Below are 14,865 nucleotides of genomic sequence, written 5' to 3'. Positions count from 1 at the left end.
TAGCTCTCCACAATCACCGGTGAGGAAATCCTAGCTTCAGGCCTCTAACCCTGAGTAGCGACTCATCTGGGAGTAAAGGGGTCACATATTTATATCTGTGTGCCTATAAACTACAGATCAGCAGGGTCTGCAAAGTTTTAGCTCCAGGAAGAATGAAAACTGGAAGCAGTCGTGTTCTTTCTCTCCTCTCTGCCAAGCTCCTGAAGGAGAGAGGGTGCCTTCTGCTCACCTCAACTTTTCTTACCTATTACATTACTTTGTATTCCATTTTCTATGGCTAGGCACTTGCTAAAGTATCGGTAAATGAACATTTTATTAGTATTTTATTTGTATTTTTGGAGAAGATATAGTTTCATGAGAAACACTGATTTTTCTCAAATAGAAAAAGGTTTTTTTGTGTGTTTTGTTTTTTTAAAAAAAACAAAAAACAAAAAACAAAAACCACTGTCTTAGAAGAAGAAAACAAGTCTCTTCAGCAAGCATGCGGCCAATTTAGATTGGAGGAACCAGTGAAGTAGAAGTTACACATAGGAAGTAAGTTCAGATTTATCCACAAATGTCTTCTGGCCTAGTTCTGTAAGGCTCCAAATGGGCCATCTCAGCTTAAAACTGGCAACACCCTGTCAAACAAAAATCTCAGGGTCCCATCTGGTCTGAACCTGGGGAGCTCATTCTCCAGGAGGCTGCATCTGTTTACAGAACTCATCAAACTGCTGCTGCTCCAGTTCTGTCATGACTCTGTTGAGGGCATAGATCTGAATGAGAGAAAGAGATACATCTGTTAGCAATGGGAGCAGCTGCACAACGCATCTTCTGACATAACAGGTGGTGCCTTCTGAAAATACCAGAATCTCACCAGTAGTGGTAATGCAGGGACAGTGATCTGGGAATAGGAAAGTTAGATATTAGTTCCATCTAGAGAATCAAGAATGCAGCAGGATGCAGGTGACTTGATTTGGTCTTTAAGGGATTAGTAGGATCCCTTAAGAAGAAAACAAGTCTTTTCAGCAAGCATGTGGCCAATTCAGATTGAGGAACCAGTGAAGCAGAAGTTACATATAGGAAGATCAGATTTATCCACAAATATCTTCTGGTCTAGTTCTGTAAGGCTGCAAAATGGGCCATCTCAGCTTAAAATCGATCATGGGACATGATAGGTGGTGGGGGAGGATATTATGTGTAAATAAATGTAATGGAAAAGTATAGGGTCTGTTCTGGAAACTTCAAGTATGCCAATATGAAGGATATTATAGAGTAGGGGTTGGGGAGCTGAAGAAAGCAAGAAAATTATGTTGGGGTCTTAAATGCCATATCAAGGAATCTGGATTTTACCTGGCAGATTCTGGAGAGCCAGCAAAGATAAGTGTGCAGGGGAACAATGTGAATATATATATAGTGTGTATATATATACTATGTTTAGTATATATAGCTTATATAAGTAGAGTATATATAATATATAAGCTATATATACTCTATAGCTATATATACTAAGAGTATATAGTATACTTGCAAACCTCTGACCTGACAGATCCTCCCGTCCTAGCCTCCCAAAGTGTGTGTGTATATATATAATAATAGTATATATACAATATATAGCCTACATATAGTATATATAAGCTATATATATAGCTATACACTATATAGCTATATATACTAAGTGTATATATACTATATATATACTTGCAAACCTCTGACATGACAGATCTTCCCACCTCAGCCTCCCAAAGTATATACTACTAATAGTATATATACTATATATACTATATAGCCTATGTATAGCATAGGCTATATATGTATGTATAGTGTAGGCTATATATAGTATAGGCTATACATAGGCTATATAGTACATATAGTATATACTATATATAGCCTATACTATACATAGGCTATATAGTATATATAGTATATATACTATTAGTAGTATAAGTATATACTATATATAAGTATATACTATAGTATATATACACATCTATACATATATGTATAGCTTATCCATATATACATATATACATTATACATAGGCTACATATACTATATATAGGCTATATATGCTATAGGCTACATATAGTATATATACACATATGTATGTATCGCTTATATATACATATATACTATATATACTATAGATAAGCTATATATACATATATAAGCTATATATGTACTATGTAGTATATATAGCTTATCTATACTATACAGCATATATGTATATAATCTATATATAGTATATGTATATAATCTATATACTATGTATATATTCCTATCTATATACATGTATATAGCCGATATATGTATATGTATATATATACATATAGCCTATACATATATGTATGTATAGCTTATCTATATATGATGTATGTATATATAGCTTATATATAAGCTATACATATATCTAGTTCAGACACAGTTTTGCTCTGTTGCCCAGGCTGGAGTGCAGTGGTGTGATCTCAGCTCACTGCAACCTCTGCCTCCCAAGTTCAAGCAATTCTCCAGCATGAGCCTCCCAAGTAGCTGGGATTACAGGTGACCGCCACCAAACCCAGCTAATTTTTGTGTTTTTAGTAGAGACGAGGTTTTATCATGTTAGCCAGACTGGTCTCCAACTCCTGGCCTCATGTGATCCTCCTACCTCGGCCTCCCAAAGTGCTGGGATTACAGGCGTGAGTCACTGTGCCCAGCTACAAGCAACGTAATTCTATCTGTGCTTTAGGAGACATCTGTTACAACAGTCCAGAAAGGAGGTCATGGGAATGTCGCCTACAGCAGGCAGTGGTGATGGAAAGAAGATGGCAAGAGACATCCTCAGGTAAAAGGCAGGGTAACTACACCTTATTCCTCACCTTTCTTTATCCTTAATCCACCCACTAAAGAACAGAAACAGATCACAGAACTTCCTAATTTGTAGAAGAAAAAAATGAAAGAGCGAGAATGTGTGCATGTGTAGAGGAGCTATAACTTGATTAACTGAAAAGACAAGGAAGGGGGAAAAAATGAAACTTAGAAGTGGAACAAATAGAAAATACAAAATAAGAGCAGAAACGAATGAAAAAGCAACCAAACCTACAATAGAGAGGATCACCAAGACTGCAAGATGGTTATTTGAAAACACTAAAAAAAAACCTTGCAAACTTCTGACATGACAGATCAACATAAAAAGGGAGTGGGCGGCCAGGCACGGTGGCTCACGCCTGTAATCCCAGCACTTCGGGAGGCCAAGACGGGCGGATCACGAGGTCAGGAGATCTGTCATGTCAGAGGTTTGCAAGTATATATATAGTATATATACACTTAGTATATATAGCTATATAGTGTATAGCTATATATATATAGCTTATATATACTATATGTAGGCTATATTAAAAAAAAAAAAAAAAAATCCCAGCACTTTGGGAGGCCGAGGAGTGGGGATCACTTGAGGTCAGGAGTTCGAGACTATCCTGGCTAACACGGTGAAACTCCGTCTCTACTAAAAATACAAAAAATTAGCCGGGCGTGGTGGCGGGCACCTGTAGTCCCAGCTACTCAGGAGCCTGAGGCAGGAGAATGGCATGAACCCAGGAGGCGGAGCTTGCAGTGAGTCAAGATCACATCACTGCACTCCAGCCTGGGTGACAGAGCGAGACTCCATCTCAAAAAAAAAAAAAAAGGGAGTGGGCACAAATAAACATTATTAGGAACTAGAAAGAAGACTTAACTACTGACATAACAGAAATTAAAATGAAACATTATGAACTCCGTGTCAACACATTTGACAACCTAAATGAAACAAGTTCCTAGGAAAAGTAAAATGATCCAAACTGACTAGAAAGCTTGAATGATCCCGTCATCTGTAACAAAAATGGAATTCTGCAGAGTGATGAAAACTGTTACAACACTACCGCAAATAATTACTGCAACACAGAATGCGGCTGATAAAACTGGTAAATTTTATGTACATTTTACCATAATAAAAATAAATAAAATTGAATGGTTAGGCCGGGCGCGGTGGCTCAAGCCTGTAATCCCAGCACTTTGGGAGGCTGAGACGGGAGGATCACGAGGTCAGGAAATCGAGACCATCCTGGCTAACACGATGAAACCCCATCTCTACTAAAAAATACAAAAAACTAGCCGGGCGAGGTGGCGGGCGCCTATAGTCCCAGCTACTCGGGAGGCTGAGGCAGGAGAATGGCGTAAACCCGGGAGGTGGAGCTTGCAGTGAGCTGAGATCCGGCCACTGCACTCCAGCCTGGGCGACAGAGTGAGACTCCGTCTCAAAAAAAAAAAAAAAAAAAAAAAAATTGAATGGTTAAAAAAAAGCCGAGTGAAGAGAACCAGTCACAGTAACATAATATCAAAGTTCAGAAACATGCAAAACAATATATTGTTACACTACAAAATATTATTTAGAAGTACATAGACAGTAAATTAACATAGAACAGCAAGAATGATTAGCATAAAATACAGCAAGGAGGGTACCGCTGGTGGGAAGGGTGAGGTACATGAACAGAAAAGGGGTACGCAAAGCTTCCCAGTTACTGGTCATGTTCTATAGTTGGGTGTTTTATGAAGCTGCACACACACGTTATATAAATATACTTTTAACACACACATATATATACAAATATATATGTAAATATTAAATATGTATTATATATATTAAATATGTATATCTATATATTAAATATGTATTATATATATTTATATATTAAATATATATAATTTGCGTGTGTGTGTGTGTGCGCGCGCGCACGTGAGCGGAGTCTTGCTCTGTCATCAGGCTGGAGTGCAATGATGCGATCTTGGCTCACTGCAACCTCCACCTCAGGGTTCAAGCGATTCCCTTGCCTCAGCCTCCTGAGTAGCTAGGACTACAGGCGTGCACCACCATGCCTGGCTAATTTTTTGTATTTTAGTAGAGACGGGTTTCACCATGTTGGCCAGGATGGTCTTGATCTCCTGACCTTGTGATCCACCCGCCTCGGCCTCCCAAAGTGCTGGGATTACAGGCATGAGCCACCATGCCCGGATTCACATATATATATGTTTTAAAACCTCCACTTGCTTCATTCAGTATTTACTAGCATTTGTAATCTGCACACTACTGTTCTAGGGACTGATAGGCATATTAAATAGCTTCTCAGAGACCTTCAGATCAAGGAGGCAAGATGGCAGGAGAAAGAGGAGACTCACAATGGGTCAGAGTATCCAGGCCAAAGAATGACTTTCAGTCAAGAAGGAAACAGACCCCAACAGTGTCAAACGGTGCTTCCACTGCCAATGCGCCTTCCATTCCCATTCACCTCCCACATCTCTCCTTCACATCTAACTTTCTGGAATCTGGCATCTGCAGAATTGAATAGAAACTTTCTCTTCCTCCCCACAAAGGGTCTTGTTGCATTACATTCCAGGCAATAAAGATTAAAACAAAAACAACAGGCCGGGAGCGGTGGCTCAAGCCTGTAATCCCAGCACTTTGGGAGGCCGAGACGGGTGGATCACAAGGTCAGGAGATCGAGACCATCCTGGCTAACCCGGTGAAACCCCCTCTCTACTAAAAAATACAAAAAAAAAACTAGCCGGGCGAGGTGGCGGGCGCCTGTAGTCCCAGCTACTTGGGAGGCTGAGGCAGGAGAATGGCGTAAACCCGGGAGGCGGAGCTTGCAGTGAGCTGAGATCCGGCCACTGCACTCCAGCTGGGGCGACAGAGCGAGACTCTGTCTCAAAAAACAAAAACAAAAACAAAAAAAAAAACAACAACAAAAAACAACAACAAAAAAACAGGATGGGTGCGGTCACTCAAACGTGTAATCCCAGCACTTTGGGAGGCTGAGGAGTGGGGATCACTTGAGGTCAGGAGTTCGAGACCAGCCTGACCAACATGGTGAAAACCCATCTCTACCAAAAATATGGTGGCAGGTGCCTGTAATCCCAGCTACTCGGGAGGCTGATACAAGAGAACTGCTTGAACCTGGGAGGTGGAGGTTGCACTGAATCAAGATCGTGCCACTGCACTCCAGCCTGGGTGACAGAGAGAGACTCCATCTCAAAACAAAACAAAAACACCAACCAACCCAACAGAAAAAAACAGCAAGGCAGCTGTAGGGGGCAAGGCAAAGCAACAGACAAAGGTCAGAAGATGTTTAGACCACAGGCCTGCCCCTCATTAACTACAGGACTCTACTCACATCACTTTAAAGTGAGGATAATACTGCCTACCTCACAAGGTCATATATTTTACATATCGGATTAACCAAGGTTAAATGGGAGTCACAATAACTCCTGTTTTGGAGCCCTGGTGTAAGGACTAGATGTGGCTATGCATGTGTAGCTTGGCCCGGTCCTGGCACATCTCAGGAGCTCCACGGAGCCAGCTGCTGCTTGAGTGCAGCAACGTTGCATTTCAGCAGGTCAACAGGAACTTAGCAGTTGTTCAACTTAGAATCCACACAATAAAAGCAGGCTGCCTGCTTGGAAACACAAGATTATTCCTGATCATAATCACTGCCATTTATCAAATGCTTCCTAAGCCAAGTACTGCGCTATAGGCTTTACACATGGTATTTCCATTCCTTTTAATGGTCTTCTGAGGTAGATGATATCCTCATTTTACCAAGGAGGAATTGATGAACTGGGGGTTCAGAGAGGTTAAGTATCTTGTCCAATGTCACATGGAGAACTGGGATTTATGGAGGAGCTGAGATTTGAAGTCAGACAAATAAATTTAACCTGTAGAACTTTACAGAAGGGTGTCAATAAGGACATGAACAATGTCCTCAACATCTATCCTTACAATATGCACAGAGGACAGTTTCACAGGGCTGGTTTTTTAAAATGGATTTTAACATAATTACTATGTGTACATAGACAACTAATAGGGAAAAACCCCCAAATTAATGTTTTAACAAGTTAACAAGCTGTTACTAAAGACCATATGCTTGGATAAAAAAAAAAAAAAAAAAAAAGAGTACAATAGAGGAAGTTTCTCATTCAACCTAGCAGTTTACCTAATCTCTTTTAATAAATCCAGCACATTAGAGTGGTAAAAATTTATCTTTTAACACTCCACATAAAAACATGTGTGCCCTCTCCTACATTTAATCATTAGTAGTCTCTAAAATGGTAAAATAAATTGAATTTACATTAGCAAATGAAAGCGCAAATTTGTACAGCTAGGCTCAGCAGCAAAAGTGAATAAGAATGAAAGGTGAAAAGCTGGTGTATGCCCTGTGGAGCGAGGACTTCCATGACGGTCCGTGCCCTGCAGCCAAACACAGTCAACATGCCACCATTTTCTCATTGCTCTTAAATGAGCAAAACCAAATTGTTTTTTTTATTTAATGAAATATTAAATCTTTATTCCCCCCAACATAATTTGTAATCAGGTAGAGCAGAGGTAAGTCCCACCATCACTGGGGACAGCAGCAACATACAGACTTCAGAAACAGACTTGATTCATCAATAACATCCTCCCCTGGTACCATTAGAAGGAATGCATCTAATAACAAATTTGCAATGTTGTCACGTTGTTCTAATTTATTTGATTAGTTTATCTGAAAAACTTTATACATTATTTAAGACAACAGTAAATTATTTTCTTGCTCTGAAAAAATAATGTTTTTCACATTTTAAAACCTCTTAGTATCCTTTTGCAAAAGGAGTTGCAAGAAATGTGACAGCTGGGTTTGCAGAATGTCCATGTACAAGTTTGTATTTATAAGAACCTGGTAATCTGCCTATAATTTGCTTCTACAAATAGAGCTCTTTACAATAATATTTTTTTAAAAACAGGCTTAAACTTTCCCCTATTCATTCTACTTGTAACAAAGAGATACTTACTTTTCAAGTATTACATGGTAAAAGGCAAGTGGTTTTTTTTTTGCCAATTTTAAGCTGTTAAGCTTTAAGACCAAACTATTTATGTGAAAAAAAAAAATGATGCCTAGTCAATCCTAGTTGTTGCGGGAAGTCAGGGACCCTGAACGGAAGGATCAGCTGAAGCCATGGCAGAAGAATATAAATTGTGAAGATTTCATGGACATTTATTAGTTCCCCAAATTAATACTTTTATAATTTCTTATGCCCGTCTTTACTGCAATCTCTGAACATAAATTGTGAAGATTTCACAGACACTTATCACTTCCCCAATCAATACCCTTGTGATTTCCTATGCCTGTCTTTACTTTAATCTCTTAATCCGGTCATCTTCGTAAGCTGAGGAGGATGTATGTCACCTCAGGACCCTGTGATGATTGTGTTAACTGCACAAATTGTTTGTAGAGCATGTGTGTTTGAACAATATGAAATCTGGGCACCTTGAAAAGAGAACAGGATAACAGCAATGTTCAGGAAACAAGGGAGATGGCCTTGGACTCTGACTGCCGGTGAGCTGGATGGAACAGAGTCATATTTCTCTTCTTTCAAAAGCAAATAGGAGAAATATCGCTGAATTCTTTTTCTCAGCAAGGAACATCCCTGAGAAAGAGAATGTACCCCTGAGGGGAGGTCTACGAACGGCCCCCTTGGAGGTGGCCGTCTTTTACAGATAAAGCGAAGGGATGAAATAAGCCCCGTCTTCTGTAGCGCTCCCAGGCTTATTAGGACGAGGAAGTTCCCACCTAATAAATTTTGGTCAGACAGGTTGTCTGCTCTCAAACCCTGTCTCCTGATTAAGATGCTATCAATGACAATGCGTGCCCAAAACTTTATTAGCAATTTTAATTTCACCCCATCCTGTGGTCTTGTGATCTCGCCTTGCCTCCACCTGCTTTGTGATATTTTATTACCTTGTGAAGTATGTGATCTCTGTGACCCACACCCTATTCGCACACTCCCTCCCCTTTTGAAAATCACTAATAAAAACTTGCTGGTTTTACAGCTCAGGGAGCATCACGGAACCTGCTGATACGTGATGTCTCCCCCGGACACCCAGCTTTAAAATTTCTCTTTTGTACTCTTTCCTTTTATTTCTCAGACCAGTCGAGACTCTTAGGGAAATAGAAAAGAACCCACATTAAATATTGGGGGTGGGGTTTTCCCTGATACCTAGTCAGTCATTTTATAGCCAAATGCTCTTGTCTTTTAAAGAATGCAGAAAAATACTAATTTGCTAACAAGGAGCACATTGGAAAAAGTCATTTTAAAGTACTGAAGAATGAGGAGTATTTTTTTTTCTACTGATGAAAATTATTAGAAAAGCTATCCTGTCTGTTGTCTTTAGCTAGTTTTAATAAGTCTGTTCAAAATAATGGTCAAGAAATCTTTAGAAAATTGGAAGAGGGGATGCTTTTTTACAGCATGAAAGGAATTCCATTAATTGTAGAAATTCTCATTAAATTTTGACTTTGGTTCTTCATAAAAAATACTGATTTAACTTCTGCAGTCTATGTGTTTGAACACCATCTACCTGAGACAGGGACCCAAGCATCCCTTCATCGTCAAAGGCCAAAATTGGATTCAAAGGAATTTCTGGGCTCTTACTGTTGGTGACATCTAATCTGGATGGTTTCGAACCAATGGGTAAATTTATAATTTCTTCAAAATTTTCATTCTGAACAGATACTCCATTTTCATTTGGTTTTCCAAATTGGGGGTGCTCTCCACAGTCACTTTTGATTGGTGTGAGGTAACCACATATGGGCTGGCAACTGGTTCTCCATTTCCCAGAGCATTTGTCTTACACAGAAGTGTAGATAGGTCTGTTCTTCCAGTGAGAGCTCCCTTGGCTATATCACCATTTCTCTGATCAATGGTTTTCTTATCTGTAGCTTCTGTTCTCCCGCTTCAGGGCTGTTCCTTATAGCAACCCTTATATTGTTCACCAAAGCACAATGCAGTCACATCATCTGGGGACTTGGATCCAGGTGGGAATGGGAAGGTAAAGGACCACAGCTCTCTGGTGGTCTGCCTTAACCCAAAGGTAGATTTCAGTTTACATATTAACTTCAAATGCACTAGTAAGTTTACTTATTATGTTTACTACCTCCCCTTGCTGGAATGCAAGATCCATGAAGGCAGGGATTCTTTTCTGCTTTATCATCATGTGACTCAAATTCCTAGCACAGTGCCTGGCACATACTAGCAGTTCAATTTTTTTTTTTTTTTTTTTTTTGAGACAGAGTCAAGCTCTGTCGCCCAGGCTAGACTGCAGTGGCGCGATCTTGGCAACCTCCGTCTCCTGGATTCAAGCAATTCTGCCTCAGCCTCCCAAGTAGCTGGGACTACAGGTGTGCGCCACCACGCCCAGCTAATTTTTGTATTTTTAGTAGAGACTAGGTTTCACCATGTTGGCCAGGATGGTCTCAATCTCTTGACCTTGTGATCCGTCCACCTCAGCCTCACCAAGTGCTGGGATTACAGGCGTGAGCCACTGCACCTGGCCAATATTTAATGAATCAATCAGATTAACAAAAATTAAAAGTTAACAATATCGGCCGGGCACGGTGGCTCACGCCTGTAATCCCAGCACTTTGGGAAGCCGAGGTGGGCGATCACGAGGTCAGGAGATTTAGATCATCCAGGCTAACATGGTGACACCCCACCTCAAAAATACAAAAAAAATTAGCCGGGCGTGGTGGTAGGCACCTGTAGTCCTAGCTACTCGGGATGCTGAGGCAGGAGAATGGCATGAATCCAGGACGCAGAGTTTGCAGTGAGCCAAGATCACACCACTGCACTCCAGCCTGGGCGACAGAGTGAGGACTCCATCTCAAAAAAAAAAAATTGACAGTATCAAGTGTTAGGAAAAAAATGAGGAATGAGAATCCTCTTCCACTGCTAGTGGGAGTGCAAATGTATACAATTCCTTTGAAAGCAATTTGGCAGGCCAGGCGCCGTGGCTCACACCTGTAATCCCAGCACTTTGGGAGGCCGAGGTGAGCAGCTCACTTGAGGTCAGGAGTTCCAGACCAGCCTGGCCAACATGGTGAAACCTCATCTCTACTAAAAATACAAAAATTAGCCAGGCGTGGTGGCACATGCCTGTAATCCCAGCTACTTGGGAGGCTGAGGCAGAAGAATTGCTTCAACCTGGGAGGCAGAGGTTGCAGTGAGCCAAGATTGCGCCACTGCACTCTGGCCTGGGTCACAGAGCGAGACTCCATCTCAAAAAAAAAAAAAAAGCAATGTGGCAATGTCTAGTAAAATTGAGAATGTACCCAGTAATTTTTCTAGTTAAATACCCTATAGAAATTCTAAGGCAAGTGCCAAAGGAGACACCTCAAAGCTTTTCACTACAGCAATGTTTGTAATAGCAAAAAATACTATAATTTAAATGTGCATCCCTGTAAGAATGAATAAATATACTAAAATGGATGCATAAAATAGACTACTATAAAAATTAATGAGAATAAACTAGATTCTTATATTAGCATGAACAGTTCTTAAAAAAACAATGTAAGCAAAATGCAAAATAAAATGCAGGAATTTTATTAATGTAAAAATTTAAAATACTATTGTATATTGTTCAAGGATCTCTATTAACATATTTGAATGTAAAAGTATGAAAAAAAGTAGTTGTCCATGGAAAGGTAAAAGGATGTAAGACAGGAAATGGACAAAACAGACAGATAAATAAACAAAACAAAGAGGGAAAAAGAGACCCGCAAGCTTTTCCCTGACATTAAATACTAAAATAAAATACTCATGTCTGTATGTGGCTCAATATTGGCAGTGTAAAGTTTAAAGCTTTTTATTCTCAAATTGATTGTAATCGTTGAGAGAACAAAGGAACACAATGGCTTGGGCCTCTACCTGGCATGAGTAGCTACTTTCTGCACCAAATCCAGAACATCTGTACTGGGGTGTCTGACACTTGCGTGCTCTCTCTCATTCTGACTCCTTCTTTCCCCTTACATACCACTTTTTTTTTCCTTTCTTCCTTCCCTTGGGTCTCTACCACAAAAGCTCCGCACCAGGCTGGGGTTCTGACACTAACTTGGCATGTGATTCTGGCCTGCCACCTCACCATTCTGAACCTCAGTGTTTTCCCCTCTAAATCTGGGAGAACACCCATCCTGCCTGGAGGCAAGTAGGGCTCGCTGTCAGTTCTTTCTGCTATTTCTCTACTCCAGCATCATCTCCAGCAGACTACAGGCATACAGAGCCTCCGCCTTAATCTCACCTCTGCTCTTTGTCTCTGCTTCAGCTCCTGCTGGGCTGATTTCTGTTTGGCCTTCTCAACTCTGCTGACAGGTTCTTTAACTTTGGTTTTTTCTTTACGTGCAGGTGGATCCATGGCTTGACTTCTGGGTATTTCTTAGGAGGCTCTGATCTGGGTGGTACAGAAAAAGGCAGACCTTAAAAAAAAAAAAAAAAAAAAAAACCTGCCAGTCATTCCTCTAACTAATCCTTTAGCTCCGCCCCATCCTTTGCCAGGTGAGGCAGAGGGGTCTGGTGGCAAGGGCGCTGGATGTGGCGGAGTAGGAACCCAGTCCCAACGCCACAACCTCGCTGGGTGTCCCTGGGCAAGTCTCCTCCCCACTCTGAGCCTTAGTTTTCTGTCTGCAAAATGGGTTAATAGTGTCTTCCTGGCCTCCCTCCAGGAGCTGCTGTGTGCGGGTGGAATGCGAAGACCCCTGTGAAAGCTCTGCCCACTCTGCGGCCTGCGGCACCCACCGCGGAACCGTCCTAATGGGATGCTGAGGTCCAGGGGACGCCCACGGTTTTCCCACCGCGGCCGGCCTAACTGTGCCGCAGCAGCCGCTCCTGGAGCCTGGGGGCCGGGCCCCACCGCCGCCCAGGCCCGCCCTCCACCGCCCGGCCCCCGACTCCGCCCCGGCCCGCCCGGCCCCGGGGGACGGCCCCCGCCTCCCGCCCTCTTCGCTCTTCTGGAGGAAAATGGCGGCCGCTGGAGCCGCCGACAGAGGGGCTCGGGAGTCGGTACCTTTCCCGACCGGCCCGCTGGAAGTCGGAGCCTCCGCCGAGTCGCAGACAACGCCTCCGGGGGGTAATCCTCGCCTTCTCTCCACCACTGGACCCAGCACTGCGCGCCCGCCGCCCCTCGTCCTGGGCGGGGCCGCGCGCCGGGGGGAGGGGCGGAGGGCCGAGTGCCAGGAGGCTTCCGCCCGCAGGAACGGCTGCGCGTGCGCGGAGAGGATAGCTGGAAAATCACGTAGAGGGAGGGGCGGGGCAGGGGCGGAGCCAGGGCGGGGTGGGTGGGTGGTGGTTACTGCTAACAAAAGCTTTTTCACCGTTATATTTTATGCAACAGCTGCTAGGTTTTAGAGGGTGAGATCTGAATCCTGGAATTGGAATTGCTCAGAATTCGAATTCCGAGCCTCAATTTCTTAATTCGAAAAGTGGGGATTGGTGATTGCCACCTTCTTCATTCATGAGTTTATTGGGAGGATCAAATGAGATCCCGTTTGCCGCAGTGCTTTGAAAAAGGAAATCTTGACAGAAGTACCAATAGCCAGTATAAATACAGAGAATATTCACGTTCAACTGATTACGGAGGAGATGTAAATTAAAATAGCTGACTGTCATTTTCAATGTATCACATTAGCAAGGATTGACAAAAATGACAATAGCTACCTTACATTTGGGCATACTATATTCCAGGCACTGTTCTTACAGCTTCACATTTATTAACTCCTCATAATAAATGTCTAGAATGTATACGTGTATATTATTATCTCCATTTACACATAAGGGAACAGAAGCACTGAAAAGTTTAGTGAGTTGTCCCGGGTCACACAGCTCCTAAGTGCTGGAGCAAGTATTTCAGCCAGGATTCATAGGACAATGGCCTTATCCAAAGTAAAACCATGTTTGGGTCCACTATTTGTTCCTCTATCAAAATGGCAAGAATTGAAACAATTGATAGATGCTAAGCAAGCAATGAACTCAGCCCAGATGGACACACACTTCCAGTCAAACTGTAAATCGTTGACAGCCTTTCTGGAGGTCAGTTTAGTACTAGGTATCAAAAGCCTTAAAACACAACCCCCCAAAAAGACAAATACTGCATGTTTCCATTCATATGAAGTATCTAAAGCAGTCAAAGTCTAAGAAACAGAAAGTAGAATGGTGACTGCCAGTGGCTAGGAGAGAGGGAAAAGAGGAATTGTTAAAGGACGTAGAATTTTAGGTTTGTAAGGTGAAAAAGTTCTAGAGATCTGCAAAATGTTTATTTTTTATTTATTTAATATTTAAAAAATAGATGGGGTCTTGCTCTGTCACTCAGGCTGGAGTGCAGTGGTGTGATCATGAGTCACTGTAACCTGGGCTCAAGCAATTCTCCCACTTCAGCTTCCAAAGTATCTGGGACTACAGGCACACACCATCATGCCTGGCTAATGTTTTTAATTTTTTTGTAGAGACGGGGTCTCACTATGTTTCCCAGGGTGATCTGGAAATCCTGAGCTCAAGTGATACTCCTGCCTCAGCCTCCCAGAGTGCTGGGATTACAGATGTGAGCAATTGCGCCCAGCTTTCCCAGAATTTCTACAGTAAACGTTCATACTTTAGCAATCAGAGGAAAGTATAATAAATGTCTTTTTAAAAACCCTATACAAATGCTGATTCGATTATTATTAATAAAAGTAACCAAGCCAGAGTCTATTTCAGAAATCTTGATGTAGTACTGGTATTTCACATTTGTGTCACATGGTATAGTTTATAACGTTCATATAAGCTATGAACTAGATTACAGCTGGAGACAGGGCAGGACCTTTAGAAGCCTTTAAAAAGCCAGCTAGCCGGGAGCGGTGGCTCAAGCCTGTAATCCCAGCACTTTGGGAGGCCGAGACGGGCGGATCACGAGGTCAGGAGATCGAGACCATCCTGGCTAACACGGTGAAACCCCGTCTCTACTAAAAAATACAAAAAACTAGCCGGGCGCGGTGGCGGGCGCCTGTAGTCCCAGCTACTCGGGAGGCTGAGGCAGGA

At 42.0% G+C, this 14,865-nt stretch overlaps 2 protein-coding genes across 35 annotated transcripts in view; one reads left to right on the top strand and one right to left on the bottom strand.

The window, feature by feature from the left end:
- Positions 1–310: 310 nt before the first annotated feature.
- On the bottom strand, positions 311–13,060 carry SVBP (small vasohibin binding protein). 3 transcript variants are annotated; one of them, XM_028831391.2, is made up of 3 exons: positions 12,860–13,060; positions 12,098–12,272; positions 311–755 (listed from the first exon to the last, which is right to left on the bottom strand). In XM_028831391.2, exons 2-3 carry the CDS (start codon positions 12,209–12,211, stop codon positions 669–671), a joined length of 201 nt encoding a protein of 66 aa, XP_028687224.1. In that variant the 5' UTR covers positions 12,212–12,272; positions 12,860–13,060; the 3' UTR covers positions 311–668.
- ERMAP (erythroblast membrane associated protein) overlaps positions 12,792–14,865 on the top strand; it is a 35,113-nt gene continuing 33,039 nt past the window's right edge. For all 32 annotated transcript variants that reach the window (XM_077960978.1, XM_077960973.1, XM_077960956.1 and 29 more), the window contains exon 1: positions 12,792–12,922. The gene's annotated coding sequence lies outside the window, so the exon portion shown is untranslated. The remainder of the gene's footprint in view (positions 12,923–14,865) is intronic.

This window comes from Macaca mulatta, chromosome 1 (assembly GCF_049350105.2).
Source record: "Macaca mulatta isolate MMU2019108-1 chromosome 1, T2T-MMU8v2.0, whole genome shotgun sequence".
Classification (NCBI taxonomy): domain Eukaryota; kingdom Metazoa; phylum Chordata; class Mammalia; order Primates; family Cercopithecidae; genus Macaca; species Macaca mulatta.
The sequence above is the reverse complement of the archived record's forward strand: the minus strand, read 5'-3'. Positions and strand labels throughout refer to the sequence as shown.